Raw genomic sequence first — 21,208 nt, 5'->3', positions numbered from 1 at the left:
GGAGGGAACATCGGGATTTGGGCCTGCTTTGCTGCATCAGGGCCTGGACAGCTTGCCATCATTGAGGGGAAAATGAATTCACAAGTTTATCAACAAATTCTCCAGGATAATGTGAGGGTGTCTGTCCGTCAACTTAAGCTCAGAAGAGGCTGGGTGATGCAACAGGACAACGAGCCTAAACATCACAGCATATCCACAGCACAATGGCTTCAGAAGAATAAACTCGGCCATTTGGAGTGGCCCAGTCAGAGCCCAGATCTCAATCCTACTGAATGACTTGAAGAGAGCCATACACAGAAGACAACCAAAGAATATGGAAGAGTTAAGGCAGTTCTGCAGAGAAGAATGGGCAAAAATTCCCCTCGCACGGTGTGTAGGTCTGAACTGCAGTTACAGGAAGTGCCTGGTTGAGGTCACTGCTGCCAAAGGAGGGTCAACCAGTTATTAAATCCCAAGGTTCACTTACTTTTTCCACTACCATTGTGAACGTTGAATGCGTTTGTAAAATAAAGACATGAAAGAGTAGAATTTTTGTGTGTCATTGGCTTAAGCCCATTGTGTGTATTAGTACCTGTGACTTAGATGAAGATCACATCACATTTTATGACCAATTCATGCATTAAACCAGATCATTCCAAAGGGTTCACATACTTTTTACTTTGACTGTATATCAAAGCAAAATTTTCCCATAAGAAATAATGGAAACTCAGATGATTCGTTCCACAACCCAAAACTATTCATATAAAAATGATTAATACAAAATATAAAGTAAAAATACATAAAACAAATTAACCTTCACTTTCCCTCACACCAGCCACGACTCTTTAATTTTCAAAGGTAGACGACAGAGAGGAGGGTTATCATGTGGGACGACTTTCACTCTAACGGAATCCCTGCTACCTGTTGGCTCACTGGAATCTTCTTTTTTGCGACTTTATCAAGGAGCCTCTCTAATGACGGTTGCTTTTGCCTGAAGAGTCACTACACTTGGACACAAAATAAAAAAATACTTTGCGCACTGTAAGGTTTCAAAACTCTTTTGGGATTCCACCCAACAGAATGACATGGGGAAGAGCGTCCCGAAGCAACCGCAGGCTCCCAGTACTGTAACGGTTTGCCGTAAAAGCGAATCCGAAAAGATTGGGGACATGCTATAAGAGCCTGCCGTCGATGGGTGATGCACTGAACATTATAAATGCGTAGGGCACAGTATTACTTGGCTATGACCCTGCCTGACTGCTGTGTCTGGGTATAGGAGAGCGGCAGATCCTGTTGTCGTGGCAAAAAATCGTCACCAGAAGGCTTTGTACCTGAAATAAAGGCTATTAGGAGTCTCAGGATACAGACAAACAGAGTTTATAGTTTTATTGCAATAAAATAACAACAACAACAACACGGACCCAACCCAATACGGCCAAATTGAATTGAGCCCCGAACAGTTCAAAACCCAAAACTTATATATCATTTTCTTATCACTTCGACCTCGTTCAAATTACCTCATTTTCTCTGACTCCCCTCTTCTCCTGTCCGGCCGATACCTTGAGTTCCCATGGGAACCCTTATCATCTCCTCATTTTCCTGCAGCTGCCCCCCCCCCCCCCCGGTATTTCACTGTCTATTGTTCACTTCGTTTGTTTTTTCTTATTTCTTGAACTGGCCAAGGCCTTAATTCCATATATGGGTTTCCTCTTGTCATTTCCTTTTCTAAGCCTTCCAAACTTTTTTATAATGGTGGCCTGAAGCTTAAGCTTTAATTAAAATTGAACTATGGCACGTGCCTTTATTTAATCATTTGCTTGGCATGCTTGATTTACATTTAATTTCTGTACTTAGGTTAAATGCTAGTATTACTAATTTTCTAAACTTATTTAGAACATATTTTGTCATTTTCCTTGCATTACATCACCTGACCTTGGCAGCAATGCCTTCTTGCCATCTTTGCGGATTCAATATTTCAGCTGGCTTCGTACATGCCTTTCAGAGCCATCTTTTCTCTGTGGTATCATTCCTTTAGCTTCCTATCCTTGGACACAGGTGTTCTCAATCTTCTTATCCTGTTCTTTCCCACACTAGCAGTTTTGCTGTAAGCTTAAAAAATAATGCAGAAATGACTGATTTTTTAGTTAACTATTTACTTGCCCTATCTTATTTTCTTAACATTCTAATTTATGCTTAATCTAATGTTTTAGAAGCTTTTAATTAATTTTTATGGCTCTTTATGTTAATTTGCTATTTTTATGCTAATGTAAAACATTTTCTTTCTACACCGTTACAATAAATAACCGTGCGGTTCCTGTTTCACGCTGAATAAAGCTGCTGTTGCTCAAGTACTGAGACTCGGCATCATGTTTTGGGGTACAAGACAGGGACTCGCACATTACAAAACACACACATACGCGCGTACGGATGTTGACAATATGAGTGAGGCACACCGACTGAGATCGAGAATGGGAGACTATTACCCACAATCCCGCAGTGAGAGAGAGAAAGAACCATCAGCTCAGTTGTGATCATGTGACGCTCAGCAGACAAAGCGTATACGTACTCCTTGTATTGCAAGACTTTGCTCGTTTATCAAGTTAAAATTTATTAAAAAATTTTAGCTCGTTCTGCAAAACACTCGCAGACCAAGTTACTCGCAATCCAAGGTTTTACTGTACCTGCAATCTGTGGAAAACATTTTACAAATGACAGAAGGTATATCGAGAACACACACTGTGCTGTCATACTATTGCATGTTAAAGACAATGAACCACAGTTAAATTGCCAATTCATTTGCAGGATACACTCCTATGGTATTAAAAATGACAAAAAAAGAAGCCTAATGGAATAAAAATGATGAATGACTGATCACTCCTTGGGCTCCAAAGGACTAACAAAAAGTCACAACAATTTAAAGCTTAATTTAAGTCTCCTGACAGCCTATACACAGTGAAGAGATATCAGAGTCCTGATTCATGTGACGGTGCTGGTCGGCCCCACTCTACCAGGTCATTCTAAGGAGCCTCTTGAACCCGCTACCACCAATAACGTACCTGAGGGATGAGCCTAGCAAATGAGGACACAACACACAAACATAGGTAGGTGAAAGAGGGCCTTGGTGCTTTTATTAAAACAATCAATTCCAGGGTCCAAAATGGTTCAGTGCTCCCATCTGTCAATAAATAAATAATCCAATAAAAACAAGGAGGATAAAACCAGAGACAGTCCATGAAGTCAATGAGCCAAAATGCTTCCTTCTGAAATTGGGCGTCTCCTCCCCTTATCCTGTCTGAACCTCGCAGAAGACCAGTCCAGAGACTCACGCCAGACCACCCGAGTCACTCGGTTCAGCATGGGTGCTCTCCCACTCTGTCCCTGCCTCTTTTTTCCTCCTTTTCTTTTAACCTCCTTCATGTTTCAGTTTTCCCTTCTCTCTCACTGGCCAGTCTACTGTCTCTCGCTTTTCTCTGTGCCAGCTCCCCACTTATATGCCTCTGGGGGTGCAGTGTCTCAATCGGGCACTGCACAAAGCCGATGAGGCAAATGAAACAGACCTCACCCTCACATGTAGGTGCGTCTCACCCCAAATACCTCACCAACCTCCTGCAGCTATGCGAGCATGCACACCCACAGAGACTGAGCCAGCCATTCAATTATTTATGTAGTTTTTATATATTTATTTACTAGGAAGTTCCTCACTGCTCACTTCGCTTGCCAATACTGATGCTCTGTTTAAGAAAGGACAGAGCCGGTTATACTTCCTTAGAAGGCTGGCGTCCTTCAACATCTGCAATAAGATGCTGCAGATGTTCTATCAGACGGTTGTGGCGAGCACCCTCTTCTACGCGGTGGTGTGCTGGGGAGGCAGCATAAAGAAGAGGGACACCTCATGCCTGGACAAACTGGTGAGGAAGGCAGGCTCTATTGTTGGCATGGAGCTGGACAGTTTGACTAAACAGTGTCATCTCTAGACAGAGGAGCAGCTTCAGCGACAGACTGCTGTCACTGTCCTGCTCCAATGACAGAATAATAATAATTAATAATTCATTACATTTATATAGCGCTTTTCTCAATACTCAAAGCGCTATCCACACAGGGAGGAACCGGGAAGCGAACCCACAATCTTCCACAGAATGAGGAGATCGTTCCTCCCCCAAACTATGCGACTCTTCAGTTCCACCCTTTGGGGGGTAAACGTTAACATTATACAAAGTTATTGTATGTTTTTACCTGCATTGTTATCACTCTTTAATTTAACATTATTTTTTATATCAGTAAGGTGCTGCTGGAGTATGTGAATTTCCCCTTGGGATTAATAAAGTATCTATCTATCTAATGAAGCAATTAAGAGGAACGGTGAAGAAATTCAAGAGAACAAATGTTAAAAATCAATTAAAATGAATTCACAAGAAGTTAATTAGCAGCACAAACATGGCACTCATTTTTAAAAAAAAAAAAAAAAGGTTAGAATGAAAACCTGCAGCCAAGGTGGTCCTCCAGGACCAGTGTTGGCGACCCCTGCTTTAGAGCATATCTGTAGTGTTGTTATGAAGGAGAACACCATGCAAGGAATAAAAACTTTTTCATTTTAGTATAAAAGACTTGCACCATTGTACAAACATTGTATTTTGGAAAACCCTCAAAAACATCAATTAATTCAAACAATCATCAAAAGATCATAACAATTAGGAAAACAGTTGTTAGTTGTAGCCCCAGTTGAAACCCAGGATGCTACAGTAGATCTGCAAAGAAGCAGCACTGAGCACTATGCTTTCCTATTTGAATTTTTGGCTTATTACTATAATCTGGACTATCAAAAGAAACAAAGTACCTGATATTAGCTTCAAAAACTTGAACTGTAGAGTCCTTGTCAAAAGAGACCGTGTCAATTACCAACTTCACTGCCCTGTGGAATTCAGAAATATTACCCATGACCTGCAGAACCAAAAGAGTGAAATGAAAGTGGTTAGAAATGTGCTGGAAGGAATAAAACACTACTGGGGGGTTTCATTATTAAATGCACTCAAAGTCTGCTATGGAATTGTGTTGAACTGGACCCTACCCAACAACATCAGGTAAAGGGCATTTCCTAACTCAGGATAAAATTTAGAGGCAGCAGTAAATTCTACAAGCACATCTATGGGAAGTAAGAAAATCTGAGAAAAACATAAAATGGACAAAAGGGGAAGGCATGGAGGTGCAGTGGTAGCCAGGGCTGTGGAGTCGGTAGATAAATCCTTCGACTCCTTAGTTTCCGGTACTTCTGACTCCTCCGTATTTAATATGCTAATGTATTTTCCATGTTGGTTGAAGGAAGGCAATATACACGTCATTTAACCACAGAACTACTGCCTACCGTATTGGCCGGTTTAAACAAAAGACAAAAAATGAAAACAATAAAGTTTTATTTGTTTTTAATCAAGTGGCTATGAAGTAGTAGCATGCATAAAAATCAGGAACTTTACCAGTTCAAAAATATTAACCACATTCTTTGGTAGTTTTGAATCAAAGTGTTAACTACATGAATAAAAAACAAAAAGCTGGAAAACCTAAAAAACATTTTATATATTGAACTTGGAATACAATTGTAGAGTAGAATATCTGTTAAATGCAATCCAAAATTAACTCAATTTAGTGTTCTAAGAATCAGAATTGTTTCTGCCAGATCCTCTTTCACAGCAGCTCTTAAATCTGACTCGATTATTTTTAGAGCGGACACGGACTTGGGTGGGTGGCATTGCTGTTCCAGTTCTAGCCACATCACTAATCATCTCTGGATAAACAAGGATGGCTTCTTCTACAATCAGTGTCGATGAGTGATCATACTTTTCATCTTCTCTTAATTCTTTAAAAAAAAACTCCTGCTGGAATCTCTTTATTTGGACATTTTCTGGTCGTTTATCGTTCACTCATAGGCGACGTCACTTTGCGTTTGATTCCTACTTGGACAAAATGGAAGTTTCAAAGTTTAATGCTTCATTTGAAGAGGATAATCCTGAGTTACCAGTGCTTATAGCTTCATCCAGTGGTGGGGTTTCAGGTAGTACTAATCCCTTCAGGCGAACTGCTACATCATAGAGGGCCTTTTTTCCATTAGCAATCTGGTCAAAATTCGGCTCATTGGATCAACATAAATAGCAGCTAACAAGATATCCAGTAAGAGACTCCCTTTTCTTCATTGAAGATACGATGCCATCAGCTATTAACCCTCCACTTTTGCTCGGGCAATATATCAAGCTCTTCCATGCCAAGAAAAAATTAACAGGTGTTAAATCTTCATATTGCAACCTCTTGGTGACAGTAACGGGGTAGGAAAGTAGACTTTCCAGTTCTTTTACTGTTAATATAACATTTTTACTGTCCATGTCTTCAAGAAAGTCTTTTAGTTCAAGCAAACGCTTTGTTTTTTTTCCCCATTACAATTTAAATTAGGAGTTGGAGTTGGTACATTTCTGCATTCTACATTTCCAGGTACCCAAAATTGTCTCCGACCCCTCAGCCATGGTAGCAGCACTGATGCCTAACATTAAGGGGACCTGGGCTCACATCTCACAAGGAGTTTGCATGTAATCCCCGTGTCTGTGCGAGTTTCCATTGGGTGCTCCAGTTTCCTCCCACAGCCTAAAGACATGCAGGTTAGGAGTACTGGCACTGCAAAATTGACCAAGGTGTGTGTGTGTGTGTGTGTGTGTGTGTGTGTGTTTAACCGTACAAAAGACTGGTGCCCTGTCCAGGTACTGTTTCTGCCTTGCACCCAATTGCTGCTGGGAGAGGCTCCAACTGCCCCTCAACCCTGCCCTGGATAAGCAAATTAAGAGGATGACTGGATAGACAGACAAGGGGAGCAGGCCAGGATTTCAGGACATTACCATTAGATCTACAGTTAGCTCCATAAATATTTGGACAGAGACAACTTTTTTCTAATTTTGGTTCTGTACATTACCACAATGAATTTTAAATAAAACAACTCCGATGCAGTTGAAGTGCAGACTTTCAGCTTTAATTCAGTGGGGTGAACAAAACGATTGCATAAAAATGTGAGGCAACTAAAGCATTTTGTGAACACAATCCCTTCATTTCAGGGGCTCAAAAGTACAGTGGTGTGAAAAACTATTTGCCCCCTTCCTGATTTCTTATTCTTCTGCATGTTTGTCACACAAAATGTTTCTGATCATCAAACACATTTAACCATTAGTCAAATATAACACAAGTAAACACAAAATGCAGTTTTTAAATGATGGTTTTTATTATTTAGGGAGAAAAAAAATCCAAACCTACATGGCCCTGTGTGAAAAAGTAATTGCCCCCTTGTTAAAAAATAATCTAACTGTGGTGTATCACACCTGAGTTCAATTTCCGTAGCCACCCCCAGGCCTGATTACTGCCACACCTGTTTCAATCAAGAAATCACTTAAATAGGAGCTGCCTGACACAGAGAAGTAGACCAAAAGCACCTCAAAAGCTAGACATCATGCCAAGATCCAAAGAAATTCAGGAACAAATGAGAACAGAAGTAATTGAGATCTATCAGTCTGGTAAAGGTTATGAAGCCATTTCTAAAGCTTTGGGACTCCAGCGAACCACAGTGAGAGCCATTATCCACAAATGGCAAAAACATGGAACAGTGGTGAACCTTCCCAGGAGTGGCCGGCCGACCAAAATTACCCCAAGAGCGCAGAGATGACTCATCCGAGAGGTCACAAAAGACCCCAGGACAACGTCTAAAGAACTGCAGGCCTCACTTGCCTCAATTAAGGTCAGTGTTCACGACTCCACCATAAGAAAGAGACTGGGCTAAAACAGCCTGCATGGCAGATTTCCAAGACGCAAACCACTGTTAAGCAAAAAGAACATTAGGGCTCGTCTCAATTTTGCTAAGAAACATCTCAATGATTGTCAAGACTTTTGGGAAAATACCTTGTGGACTGATGAGTCAAAAGTTGAACTTTTTGGAAGGCAAATGTCCCGTTACATCTGGCGTAAAAGGAACACAGCATTTCAGAAAAAGAACATCATACCAACAGTAAAATATGGTGGTGGTAGTGTGATGGTCTGGGGTTGTTTTGCTGCTTCAGGACCTGGAAGGCTTGCTGTGATAGATGGAACCATGAATTCTACTGTCTACCAAAAAATCCTGAAGGAGAATGTCCGGCCATCTGTTCGTCAACTCAAGCTGAAGCGATCTTGGGTGCTGCAACAGGACAATGACCCAAAACACACCAGCAAATCCACCTCTGAATGGCTGAAGAAAAACAAAATGAAGACTTTGGAGTGGCCTAGTCAAAGTCCTGACCTGAATCCAATTGAGATGCTATGGCATGACCTTAAAAAGGCGGTTCATGCTAGAAAACCCTCAAATAAAGCTGAATTACAACAATTTTGCAAAGATGAGTGGGCCAAAATTCCTCCAGGGCGCTGTAAAAGACTCATTGCAAGTTATCGCAAACGCTTGATTGCAGTTATTGCTGCTAAAGGTGGCCCAACCAGTTATTAGGTTCAGGGGGCAATTACTTTTTCACACAGGGCCATGTAGGTTTGGATTTTTTTTTCTCCCTAAATAATAAAAACCACCATTTACAAACTGCATTTTGTGTTTACTTGTGTTATATTTGACTAATGGTTAAATGTGTTTGATGATCAGAAACATTTTGTGTGACAAACATGCAAAAGAATAAGAAATCAGGAAGGGGGCAAATAGTTTTTCACACCACTGTAATTGGACAATTGACTCAAAGGCTATTTCATGGGCAGATGTGGGCAAGTCCATCGTTATGTCATTATCAATTAAGCAGATAAAAGGCCTGGAGTTGATTTGAGGTGTGGTGCTTGCATGTGGAAGATTTTGCTGTGAACAGACAACATGCGGTCAAAGTAGCTCTCCATGCAGGTGAAAGAAGCCATCCTTAAACTGGGAAAACAGAAAAAACCCATCCGAGAAATTGCTACAATATTACGAGTGGCAAAATCTACAGTTTGGTACATCCTGAGAAAGAAAGAAAACACTGGTGAACTCAGCAACGCAAAAAGACCTGGACGTCCATGGAAGACAACAGTGGGGGATGATCGCAGAATCATTTCCATGGCGAAGAGAAACCCCTTTACAACAGCCAACCAAGTGTACAACACTCTCCAGGGGGTAGGCGGGCGTCTCGATATCCAAGTCTACCATAAAGAGAAGACTGCATGAAAGTAAATACAGAGGGTGCACTGCAAGGTGCAAGCCACTCATAAGCCTCAAGAATAGAAAGGCTAGATTGGACTTTGCTAAAGAACATCTAAAAAAGCCAGCACAGTTCTGGAAAAACATTCTTTGGACAGATGAAACCAAGATCAACCTCTACCAGAATGATGGCAAGAAAAAAGCATGGAGAAGGCATGGAACAGCTCATTATCCAAAGTATACCACATCATCTGTAAAAGACGGTGGAGGGAGGCAGTGTGATGGCTTGGGTGTGCATGGCTGCCAGTGGCACTGGGATGGATGGATGGATGGATGGATGGATGGATGGATGCTTTATTAATCCCAGGGGGAAATTCACATTCACTAGTGTTTATTGATGATGTGACACAGGACAGAAGCAGCCGAATGAATTCTGAGGTGTTCAGAGACATACTGTCTGCTCAAATCCAGCTAAATACAGCAGTCAAATTGATTCATGATACAGATGGACAATGACCCAAAACATACAGCCAAAGCAACCCAGCAGTTTATTAGCAAAGAAGTGGAAAATTCAGTCACCTGATCTTAACCCAACTGAGCAGACATTTCACTTGTTGAAGACTAAACTTCAGACAGAAAGGCCCACAAACAAACAGCAACTGAAAGCCGCTGCAGTAAAGGCCTAGCAGAGCATTAAAAAGGAGGAAACCCAACATCTGGTGACGTCCAGGAGTTCAAGACTTCAGGCTATCATTGCCAGCAAAGGGTTTTCAACCAAGTATTAGAAATGAACATTTGATTTCCAATTATTTCATTTCTCCAATTACGTTTGAGCCCCTGAAATGAAGGGATTGTGTTCAAAAAATGCTTTAGTTGCCTCACATTTGTATGTAATCGTTTTGTTCACCCCACTGAATTAAAGCTGAAAGTCTGCATTTCAACTGCATCTGAGTTGTTTCATTTAAAATTCATTGTGGTAATGTACAGAACCAAAATTAGAAAAAGGTTGTCTCTGTCCAAATGTTTATGGACCTAACTGTATAAAGTAGAACTGCTAACCACAGTGCCAGAAAGAACTGTGGGATTGAGGGGTTGGGAGGGATTGATCTATTGCAGAGTACTGTTTAAATACACGAGTCTTTAAAATATTTAAGACAGCAAAGAGTTTCACTCACCACAAGTGTGTCAAGGGCATCAATTAGAGTCAATGAATAATTTCCCAGCACATCATTAATATTAATGTTTGACCTGTAACACAAAATAAAAAATGACTGAATTTAAATAAAGCAGCAATAAATTACAACATTACTCATCCATGTCTAAATTTTGACCTTCTTGTTCCAAAAATCCCCCGATGATCCTAGATAATTTACATCTCGCCATACGTGCCGTGATTCTCAGCTCCAGCCTCTCCATTGAGATCTCGCTGCAGGCAAGACCGGTTTCTCCTCACTATTGCTCAAGCCATGGCTGTGAACATCATGACCTTCAGTTCCTTTTCAATCTGTCGATTCCTCCACTAATATTCAGTTTATTCCCACACTGCCTCGTCACTCCAGCCCAAATAAGGATAATGAACAGTCAGTTCCTGCTCCCAAGCTTTGAAATGCAAAGTGCTACATAACTTTTAGATCCATCTTGAGAACTTGCATCTGTGTGTTACACAAAGGACTACATGACACCGCTAGAAGCGCAGCTCTACTCTGTTTCTCCAAGTGCCTTGTCCAAATTCACATGCCTTTCTTTGTGTTAATGTGCCACTTGCAATGTCATACCTCCGCTATCTAGTCCTGGAGCGATGAGCAACCTTACGCCGGACACACTCAAAGTTAAGTTATCCTCGATAAACTTTGCATGGCCTTGTCAAGTTCTTAAATGTGGTGGACATCTCGATTTCCATAAGCCTCACACTTGTGTTTGAAGCAGAAAACTTGGCAACTTTCATAAAGTATCTGAAAGAGATACTGGGATGACGAATCAAGAAGATAACAACAAGACCACCTTGAGCATGGGAAAGGTGCTTTATAAATAAAATGTATTATTAAACTTTATGGACTGAGTGGTCCCCTCTAGTTTTTTTCCCACAAAAAACAAACACTTTTCTAACAAAATTAATAACAGTTCTCAAAATCTATGCACCATACTAAGCACTAGAAAAAGAGATGTTAGGGTGTATAGTCGTGGCCAAACGTTTTGAGAATGACATAAGCAATCATCTTCTTTCGGCTGCTCCCGTTAGGGGTTGCCACAGCAGATCATCTTCTTCCATATCTTCCTGTCCTCGTCATCTTGCTCTGTCACATCCATCACCTGCATGTCCTCCCTCACCACATCCATAAACCTTCTCTTAGGCCGTCCTCTTCCCTGTCAGCTCTATCCTTAACACCCTTCTCTCAATATACCCAGCATCTCTCCTCTGCACACGTCCAAACCAACGCAATCTCGCCTCTCTGACTGTCTCCTACCTGAGCCGACCCTCTAATGTCCTCATTTCTAATCCTGTCCATCCTCGTCACACCCAATGCAAATCTTACCATCTTTAACTCTGCTACCTCCAGCTCGGTCTCCTGTTTTTGGTCAGTGCCACCATCTCCTGGTTTTCACACAGTTTGCTACTTCAGTGTTTTTAGATCTTTTTGTCAGATGTTTCTCTGGTATACTGAAGTAGAATTACAAGCATTTCCTAACTTTCAAGAGGCTTTTATTGACAATGACATTACGTTTATGCACAGAGTCCATATTTGCAGTGTTGGCCCTTCTTTCTTTTTCCAGACCTCGGCAATTCGCCCTGGCAGGCTGTCAATCAAATTCTGGGTCCAATCCTGACTGATGGCAGCCCATTCTTGCAGAATCAATGCTTAGAGTTTGTCGGAATTGGTGGGTTTTTCTACGTCCACCCGCCTCTTGAGGACTGACCACAACTTCTCAGTGGGGAGTTTCCTGGCCATGGACCCCAAATTTCAATGTAAAATTTTTGAACATCCTCCGAGAGCAACTTCTCCCAACCATCCAAGCACAATTTGATGACCCACAATGCCTTGTGTTATGGAGCACCGGGCCATAAGGCAAAAGTGAGAACTAAGTGGCTCGGGGAACAAAACATCGAAAATTTGGGTCCATGGCCAGGAAACTCTTTCAGGGCTGATATCAACTTTTGTCAAAATTCAGGGGTAGAGGACGGTAATCAGCTGTAAACAGCAACAAAACTCGCCGTTACGGTTCAGTTCGACTCTCTTTGCTAGAAAGAAAGTCACACAGCTTTGTTGGATTAACCTCGAATACCTGTGCGTGCGTGCGTGCGTGCGTGCGTGAGCAGCGAAGAGCAAACAACCTCTAAAATGGCATCGACATTTGGTGAGAGACTAAAGTAAATGTGCAAATTAAAATACTCCGTGGACATTTTACGTAATTTCGTTGAACAGGACTCTGACCTTGTTGGACTCCGAGTTTGACTCAAGTGCCTTGGAGATAGATATCGAAAACGAAAGTGTGGTACCAGCATCATCAGATTGGTCCCCAGCTGATCACGGTGCTGAACACATTCGTGTAGCTGATGCGCCTATAGCAATGTTCACCTGAGAGGACCACCACTGGAGGTACAAACCATATTGCATCACACTGTGCCCGCCACTGCCACCCACCTGCTGTGCGAAGGCAGCCGGCCCACCATGCAGCCACTGCTGCCAGAGATGCCAAACATGCACCAACAGCAGTCACAGCACATGGCAACAGCCATTTTATGTTGATTTATATGTGAAACCATTGCATTGTGTGCTTTTCAGAAAACAGTTTTTTTGGAAAAAATATTCAGCCCTCTACGAGTTGATAAAAGCCTTTGAAATGCTTGTAATTCTGCTTCAGTGTACCATAGAAACGTCTGCCAAAAAGATCTAAAAACACTGAAGCAGCACACTTTGTGAAAACCAACACTTGGGTCATTCTCAAAACTTTTTTGGCCACAACTGTAAGCATTTACAACAAATGTGGGAAGCACACAAGATGGACAGGTGTCCCGGGCCAGGAGTCAGGAAGATCCCTTACCTGGACGGGAGGCCCCAAGGGAACATAAAGGCACCCCAGTTGAATTTAACACCCTCCCTCACCATGGAGGGACTGTCCCTGGAGAACGTTCATTTACCCCAGGTGCTAAAAATGCAGCACCCCTCCTTACTGCTGCCCATTCAGAAACCAGCAGGGAATGCCAGGAGTTGTAGTTTGACAGCACAGCCCTGCTGGGGTCTGAGGGTGCTGAAAGGGGGCACTGCAGGGTGATGTGCTCCGCCAAAATAATGGGAAATTGTAAGACCTGGAAGTACACCATCGGGCAGGAGCCTTGGCACCTGAAGTACTCCTGGGTCCTTAATAAAAAAAAGGACCGCACTCCCTTATCCAGGTGAGCCAGAGCTGGGAGGAAGCAGAGCAACACTTGACTGGAGGAGGGTAGTGTGGTGGCGAGAAGAAAATATTGTGGAGAGGAAAACCTGGGCTTGCGTGACAGTGAAGGTATTGTGGTAAATAACCCCATCCTTTATTTGAACCCGGGACTCTGTGTGTGTTCGTGTTCAGGGCTTGCGGACAGCCTGGTTCTTTCACACAAGCAATTAAGATTAAACAAGCACAAAAGTCTGAGTCAGCCCCTAATTATAATACCTGTTTAAACCACAAAACAGGTCAGGTCAGGTCAGGTCAGGTTGGGGAGCATGCACTAGTACAGCGTGTTGCCGCACCCAGCACACAACAAAACGGCTCGGGACACCGGCTGGCAACTCCTCCAGGTCGACATCAGCTCCAGTCCCACCCTCTGGAAATAACACCTGGCTGTGGCAGATTGAGGGTCAAGTGGGCATCCCTGTGGCCACTCGGGTCATCAACAATGAGGATCACCCTCAGGTAATCATGCCACGTGGCCGTAGTACCATAACTGACTCTCCCTCACAATGCAAGTAATGTGCCTCATTCTGGACTCCAAGAGCAACACAAAGTCAAACCAGCGGTACCCAAGGATTCTCTGAAAAGACACAGGAGTCCAGTCTTCATCTCAGGTCACTGGATAGCAGCCATGTCTCACAAACAGGGAGCACCAGGACTCTAAAGAGGCCTTCGTCCTTTTGCAGAGATATCAGGAGCACCACACACCCCTTTCCAGCGACCTCATGACCCCCTCATGCTCTCCCAAACTGTCTACTGACTTCATAGGAAGAGTCACCAGAGACATGAATGTCACTGCTGAAATACACACACAACAAAATGTACTATTTTAATGAAGGCTTACTGCTCCACTTTAAGCTTAAAGGATAAGTTTGATATTTTTCAAGTCCAAGTTATTTCTTTGCAAACTTGATATATGCATTTGCCACACAAAACTGTGTTCTAAAGTTGAGCGCTTCTACAAATTTATTTTATTATATATATATCTTGCAAGCTCTGGAGCTTTGCAATGGACTGTATGGGGCATGGAGGAAGAGCTTAAAAGCTTACCAAAATACGTCCATTTTTAGTTGTCGAGTGTTGATCCGTGCCTTTCATGCGATATCAAAAGGGTTCTGGAAACACTCGTATTATCACTTATTCCTGGTACCGTTTTTTCTTATGGAAAGGAAGCATTTTCAACTCACTTGTTTAAATTCTCACACAAATATAGAAGTAAATCAGAACAAAAATCAACTACGTGGCACAGAAAGTTTACTGTGATTTGGTCTTTCGAGAGAAATTCCTGCCAAGTGGCTGTGAAAGGTTGTTGCGCTGGAAGACTAAGTGTTGATCTGTTGCCTACCGCTGGTCTGCTTTTAAAATGGCGGATTCTTATAATTTTGTTCAAAAATGACGCGTATAAAACGATTTTAAAAAGTGTGTGTAAACGCAAGATAGCGATCAATACTCGACAACGGTCTTGGCTTGAAAATAATGGACATATTTGGTAAGTTTTTAAGCTTTTCTTTCATGCCTCATCTATATCCACACAGTATATCTATCTATCTATAGATAGATACTTTATTAATCCCAAGGATATATATATTATACATATATATCGATCGATCGATATATCTACATAGACTGACATTAGATTTTAGATCAATATACAGTATCTATATCTCTATCTGTCCACTTTTCACGAGAGAACTACTTAACAGATTTCGATCGGGTTGTTTTCTCTAATTTGCTTGAACATTCCAGTTGATTTTGCGACTTCTCTCATCGTGCGAAGTATCAGAGTTTGCTTGCTGCACCGATTTGTGAAAACCCAAAAGAGAGAGAGAGCGGCTGCAGGCCGAGGGGAGGGGCAGGCGGGACCCTCCACACTTACGCGCCAGCCTCCGTTCGAGTCGCTCTACCTCTCGCCACGTGTTGGAGCGCACCTTGCCTCCGCTTAGCTAGCGATACCCGTTTGTTCAACAGACATTATCATCTACAGATTGTTAGGAAGTAACGTTTGATGTTTCTGAGAGAGATCAGAGCTATGTGTGTTTTACAGGGTAGCCACTCATTGGCAGAGATGCTACTGTTCTCCCCAAAAGGACGCTCTGCGTCACAGCTGAACACGATCAGATACAGTGGCAACGTTTGACGTTACAGCGTACCTACCTTCCATTTGGTTAGGGATACCTTACCAACTTTTTACATTTTTGCCAAAGAAATCACAGCTACATTCGTTCCCCTGATAGCAAAACCAAAAATACTGTATATTTCAAGAGGTCCTTGGATACAAAAGCTTTCAATATAAGTTCTCAATACGAATGACGTCTTTTTTATTTTTTCCATTGATTTTTAAAAAGTTTGTCCCCTTTCACTATTATGCGGTTGGAGCAACGGGAGGCAGCTAGAAGCTTATAATGTAAAGCGCTAGTGTGAGCACGGTATTTGTTTAAATTCATAGAAAGCGCTTCACTTGACAACACAATTTCAAGTGGCAAAATATATACAGGTATGCGATGATGAATCACAAGGAAAGATTAAAAGAGCTGAGCCTTTACAGTTTAACTTTTTCTGAATTAATTTTTGCTTAATTCGCAGCAAAAACGGGTCACTAATTAAGAAAAGAGTTAGAATGAAAACCTGCAGCCACTGCGGCCCTCCAGGACCAGAGTTGCAGACCCCTGCTTTACACTAACAGCAATACACCTACATAATCCCTCACGGAGTCCGGAACTGAAAGGTCAGAAGATTTCTTTTTCAAGTTTTTCCTCCTTTTTTTTAGTCATTTGTTGTGTGTTCAGATCTTAAGTGCGTTTATTGAAAGGGCTTCTACAAAAAAGCCAAATTTTCCCCCTGGGGACTAACCCGTCTACATGTACAACTGTGCACCTGTCCTCCTATTCCTGCAGTGCCACTCAATATATTCATCTGATCGTCCTCAAGTACAGAACTGTGCAGCCCCTGGTCGTTAAACCACAAGGCCGTCAACTAACACCCTCCAGATGTTTCTGCTAGGGCAGGGGAGTCGAACTCCTGGACGGCCGGAGTGGCTGCAGGTTTCCATTCGAACCATTTTCTTAATTAATGACCAGTTCTTCCTGCTAATTAACTTCTTTTCCCTTTGTTTTATTTAACTTGACTCAGCCAAACAATAATGAGACACAAAAACAAGCCAACACATGACCAGCTCGCCCTTGCATAAAAATATCCGAAAATACAGAAAAAGGGACGGCCTCAGAAAGGTTGATCTCTCAGGTCACTGAAACATTTTTATGGTCTTCTTAGAAAAAACAGAATTTTTGGAAGTGAAGCAGCAAGAAACCATGAAATTAAATAATGGATTTAATTAACAGCAAGAAGCGGCTTCTCATTAAGAAACTGATTGGAGTTTGAAGCCCCAGTGTAGCTGGTTGTCCGTCAACTCGTTTCACAAGTTATTTCTGTTTGGCGGTCATTTAATGACGGAAAGAATCAGAGGACTGAATCCTTAAAAAACAAGGGCTATTAAAAAGAAGGGAAAAAGAAGCTAATTAGCAGTGAAACCTGGTCAGAGATTAGGAAGAAGGGTTAGAATGAAAATCTGCAGCCCTGGAGTTGGACTCCCCTGTGCTAGGGCAAGTCACTTTACCTCGCTGTGCTGGAATTGTGTTAATGTTACAGACCGAGAGACAGACGTCTGCATTTACATGGCAGGGTTATGGATATGAATGGATAATATCTAAATTAATACAGGGTGAATCATGTTAACACTAATAGTACTGCTATGTATATATACTGCCTGGCCAAAAAAAAAAGTCACACACTCTTAATATTTCGTTGGACCACCTTTAGCTTTGATTACGGCACGCATTCGCTGTGGCATTGTTTCGATAAGCTTCTGCAACGTCACAGGATTTAATTCCATCCAGTGTTGCATTAATTTTTCACCAAGATCTTGCATTGATGATTGTAGAGTCTGACCGCTGCACAAAGCCTTCTCCAGCACATCCCAAAGATTCTCAATGGGGTTAAGGTCTGGACTCTGTGGTGGCCAATCCATGTGTGAAAATGATGTCTCATGCTCCCTGAACCACTCTTTCACAATTTGAGCCCGATGAATCCTGGCATTGTCATCTTGGAATATGCCGGTGCCATCAGGCTACACAGCTGTTCAGTCCCAATCCCTTGAGTTCCCTTCGCATTGTGTGTGTGGAAATGCTCTTACTTTCACTATTAAACACAGACCAGAGTTCTACTGTTTTTCTTCGATTTGATTTCACCAAACGTTTAAGTGATCGCCGATCACGATCATTCAGGATTTTTTTCCGGCCACATTTCTTCCTCGAAGACGATGGGTCCCCACTATCCTTCCAGTTTTAATAATGCTTTGGACAGTTCTTAACCCAATTTTAGTAGTTTCTGCAATCTCCTTAGATGTTTTCTCTGCTTGACGCATGCCAATGATTTGACCCTTCTCAAACAGACTAACATCTTTTCCACGACCACGAGATGTGTCTTTCGACATGGTTGTTTAAGAAATGAGAAGCAACTCATTGCACCAGTTGGGGTTAAATAACTTGTTGCCAACTGAAAGATAATCGCCCAAGCAGTAATTATCCAATAGGAGGCTCGTACCTATTTGCTTAGTTAAATCCAGGTGGCGACTTTTTTTTTTTGGCCAGACAGTGTACTTATAGGGCGGCACGGTGGCGCAGTGGGTAGCGCTGCTGCCTCGCAGTTGGGAGACCTGGGTTCGCTTCCCGGGTCCTCCCTGCGTTGAGTTTGCATGTTCTCCCCATGTCTGCGTGGGTTTTCTCCGGGCGCTCCGGTTTCCTCCCACAGTCCAAAGACATGCAGGTTAGGTGGATTGGTGATTCTAAATTGGCCCTAGTGTGTGCTTGGTGTGTGGGTGTGTGTCCTGCGGTGGGTTGGCACCCTGCCCAGGATTGTTTCCTGCCTTGTGCCCTGTGTTGGCTGGGATTGGCTCCAGCAGACCCCCGTGACCCTGTGTTCGGATTCAGCGGGTTGGACAATGGATGGATGGAGTGTACTTATACAATTTTTGTGCCACATATGGTGCATGTGTTGAACGTGATGGCGAACAGATTGAGACATTCCTGTAAATCATCTTGCACATATGAAGTGTGTTTTGTGAATAAATTGTTTCCGCCATTCAAATGCTAACATACAGTAACTTTAACTCGCCTCGTATTATTATGAATACTGGATGGCACTCTTTGTGACCTTTCCTGCACACCTAAGGATCGGAACCAATTTTTTTTTTTTCCAAGTAAACGAATTTTTTTTTGTTAATAAAATGATGATTTTAAAAATGTTCTGTACCTCCCTGCAGTCTTTAGGTGCACACAGCAATACAAACCATTGAGGCGTCAAGACAGGACGGGCTGTCGTTATTCGCCTCACTCGCTCCTCGTGATCATTTGCTGCAATAACCAAAACGCGAGCATTTTTCTTTACAAATCCCTGTGCTGTACCTGAGGTAGGCATCGTGATCCACTGACCGGAGCGTTTTTATTGTAACGGACCGTCTCTGCCACTTCTGACGGACTGCAAACGAGACGAGTCATTTACCTTGCCCGTGCTCCACCTGTACATGTGAATACTGCAAGCCCCACATTCAGTTAGCACTTACAGTCGTAAGGCGTTGCAAGGTATAATTTGTGATCATCCCGTCATCAAACTCGCAACACTTTCGTTAGGGGAGAAGCTCTCCGACGAAGCCCGAACACGACAAGCCTTAACTTGGGAGCAGAACGCCGGCGAGGTCCGCACCAATCTGCGGGACCCGCGTCGGGACTTGCCGCGCACACTTACACTGGATCTCGGTTTTTACATTACATTACACCTTACGTGTACATATACGACACAATATTGGAAATACACAATTGAATATGCCGGAAAACGTCGGGATTTACTGGCTGCTACTACCACCACAACCGCCGCCCAAAGGGCGTGAGCCGAGAGTTGCCTTGCCGAACTTCGGTTAGTTCGTCAGTTACTTACGGATTTTTGGCGTCTGGACCTCTACCTTCGCAATCGATAGGGTTGAGCTCATCCTCGGGAAAGGCGTACTTCATGTAATTGTCGTAGCCGAAATAAAACATCGCTTTAGCCATGTCTTTCATCTTGGCCTTCAGGTTCTCGGGAAAGGAACTGTATTTCTTGGCGTACTCGTCATGGCTATCCTCGAAGTAGCTGGTGTACGCGGCTTTGCCTTCCCTTGAGCTGGCTCGGCAGGAATGCTCGCTTGTCGAGAGGTGGTCGTCATCATCCTGGCGCTGCTTGTTGTCCCTCGGCATGCCCAAACTGAAGCCCAGAGGAAAGTTGTGATAAAAGCCCGAGCTGGGACTCAGACTCGGTGACAACCACATCATGCAGCTCAGAGTCAGCCTCAGCACCAGCAAGCCCAGCACTATCGACCTCCATTGCATGTTTGCCTTGATTCGACCCTAAAAGTCATACTTTTCCACCGGCCATTTCACGAGAACATCAGCTACAAAGTTCACTCAACTCCACTTCCATTCGCCTGAACACACACACAAAAAAAAAAAAAAGACATGCGGATACGATTGAGCAGCGACTCCAGCTTGGCACATGATTGGCTACTGTGCGCAGACGGGTGTGGATTTTAATGGCTACTCCAGCTGTCCGTCAAACTTTAATCAAAGGAGTCGTGGCAAACTGTGACGTAATGGGCGGGCCATTGACACATGACCGGAAGAAGATTTATGTGCGAGCCTTGGAGCTGATGCCGGCGGATTTTAGCGAAAGAAGTTTTGGTTTTATTTCTGTATTACATAGGCACGTTATAGAGAGAACAACAAAGTCAAAGCACGTCCAAAAGCATTACGATATCTACCTATCGACAGAAATCGAAACAGAAAGGAGCACACGGTTTGATGCGCGCAGGTAGCAGTGTGGTGTATTCAGTTAGCGGTCATTTAAGTATGGACGTTATTGTTAATAAGCAATAAAACATCGCTTCTTTTAAAATGGCAGTGTTACGTTACAAGTAGGCAATACGAACTGATGTCTAAGCCTGAATCACTACTTAAATATGAAAAACCAAGTTATTTTACCTGCTGGCACTCATACTTTAGAAAGATGATCAAAGTTACACCTGTAAATCATTTTGAGATGCCATACGGTCAGATCAAATCAAATTTCAGTTGTCACACACGTATTATACGAATAGTACAATATGTAGTGAAATGCTTAATTACCCAACACCAATGACTGAGCCTTTAAGGATAATATTATAGAAAATAACCACAGTACATAGCTTTATAAATACTGTATGAACATGTTAGAAAATGTACGCGTGGTGTCACGTTCAGGTGCGTTCGAGGACTGTGCTAGCTTTGTAGCTTGCAGTGGGCCTTGTTCAGTAGGGGACTTATAAAACCTTCTCGATCCAGACACTGCCTCACCAGGATTGGGCAAAAGGCTGAAGACAGGACTCTAGTCCGTTACTGGGACCACTTTCACTTCTTCTTCTTCTTTCGGGTACTCTCATTTAGGGGTTGCCGCAGCCGATTATTTGTCTCCATTTGTCCCTTTCCTTCACATCAATTTTTTGCCGCAGTGACTGCCTTCATGTCCACCGTCACCCCATCCATAAAACTCCTATTTGGCCTTCGTCTTTTCCTTTTA

The 21,208-nt window shown here is 42.7% G+C and overlaps 1 protein-coding gene across 1 annotated transcript in view; it reads right to left on the bottom strand.

The window, feature by feature from the left end:
• Positions 1–20,106, bottom strand: part of edem1 (ER degradation enhancer, mannosidase alpha-like 1) — a 56,452-nt gene extending 36,346 nt beyond the window's left edge. Inside the window, exons 1-3 of the mRNA XM_051921018.1 lie at positions 19,559–20,106; positions 10,318–10,390; positions 4,814–4,917 (exon numbers count right to left, since the gene is read on the bottom strand). Of these exons, the coding sequence (XP_051776978.1) occupies positions 4,814–4,917; positions 10,318–10,390; positions 19,559–19,986 (605 nt within the window). The 5' untranslated portion in view covers positions 19,987–20,106. The remainder of the gene's footprint in view (positions 1–4,813; positions 4,918–10,317; positions 10,391–19,558) is intronic.
• Between the last annotated feature and the right edge of the window lie 1,102 nt (positions 20,107–21,208).

Source organism: Erpetoichthys calabaricus, chromosome 18 (genome assembly GCF_900747795.2).
Source record: "Erpetoichthys calabaricus chromosome 18, fErpCal1.3, whole genome shotgun sequence".
NCBI classification, from domain to species: Eukaryota; Metazoa; Chordata; class Cladistia; order Polypteriformes; family Polypteridae; genus Erpetoichthys; species Erpetoichthys calabaricus.
Note: the sequence above shows the minus strand (reverse complement) of the source record. Positions and strands in the feature narration are given on the sequence as shown.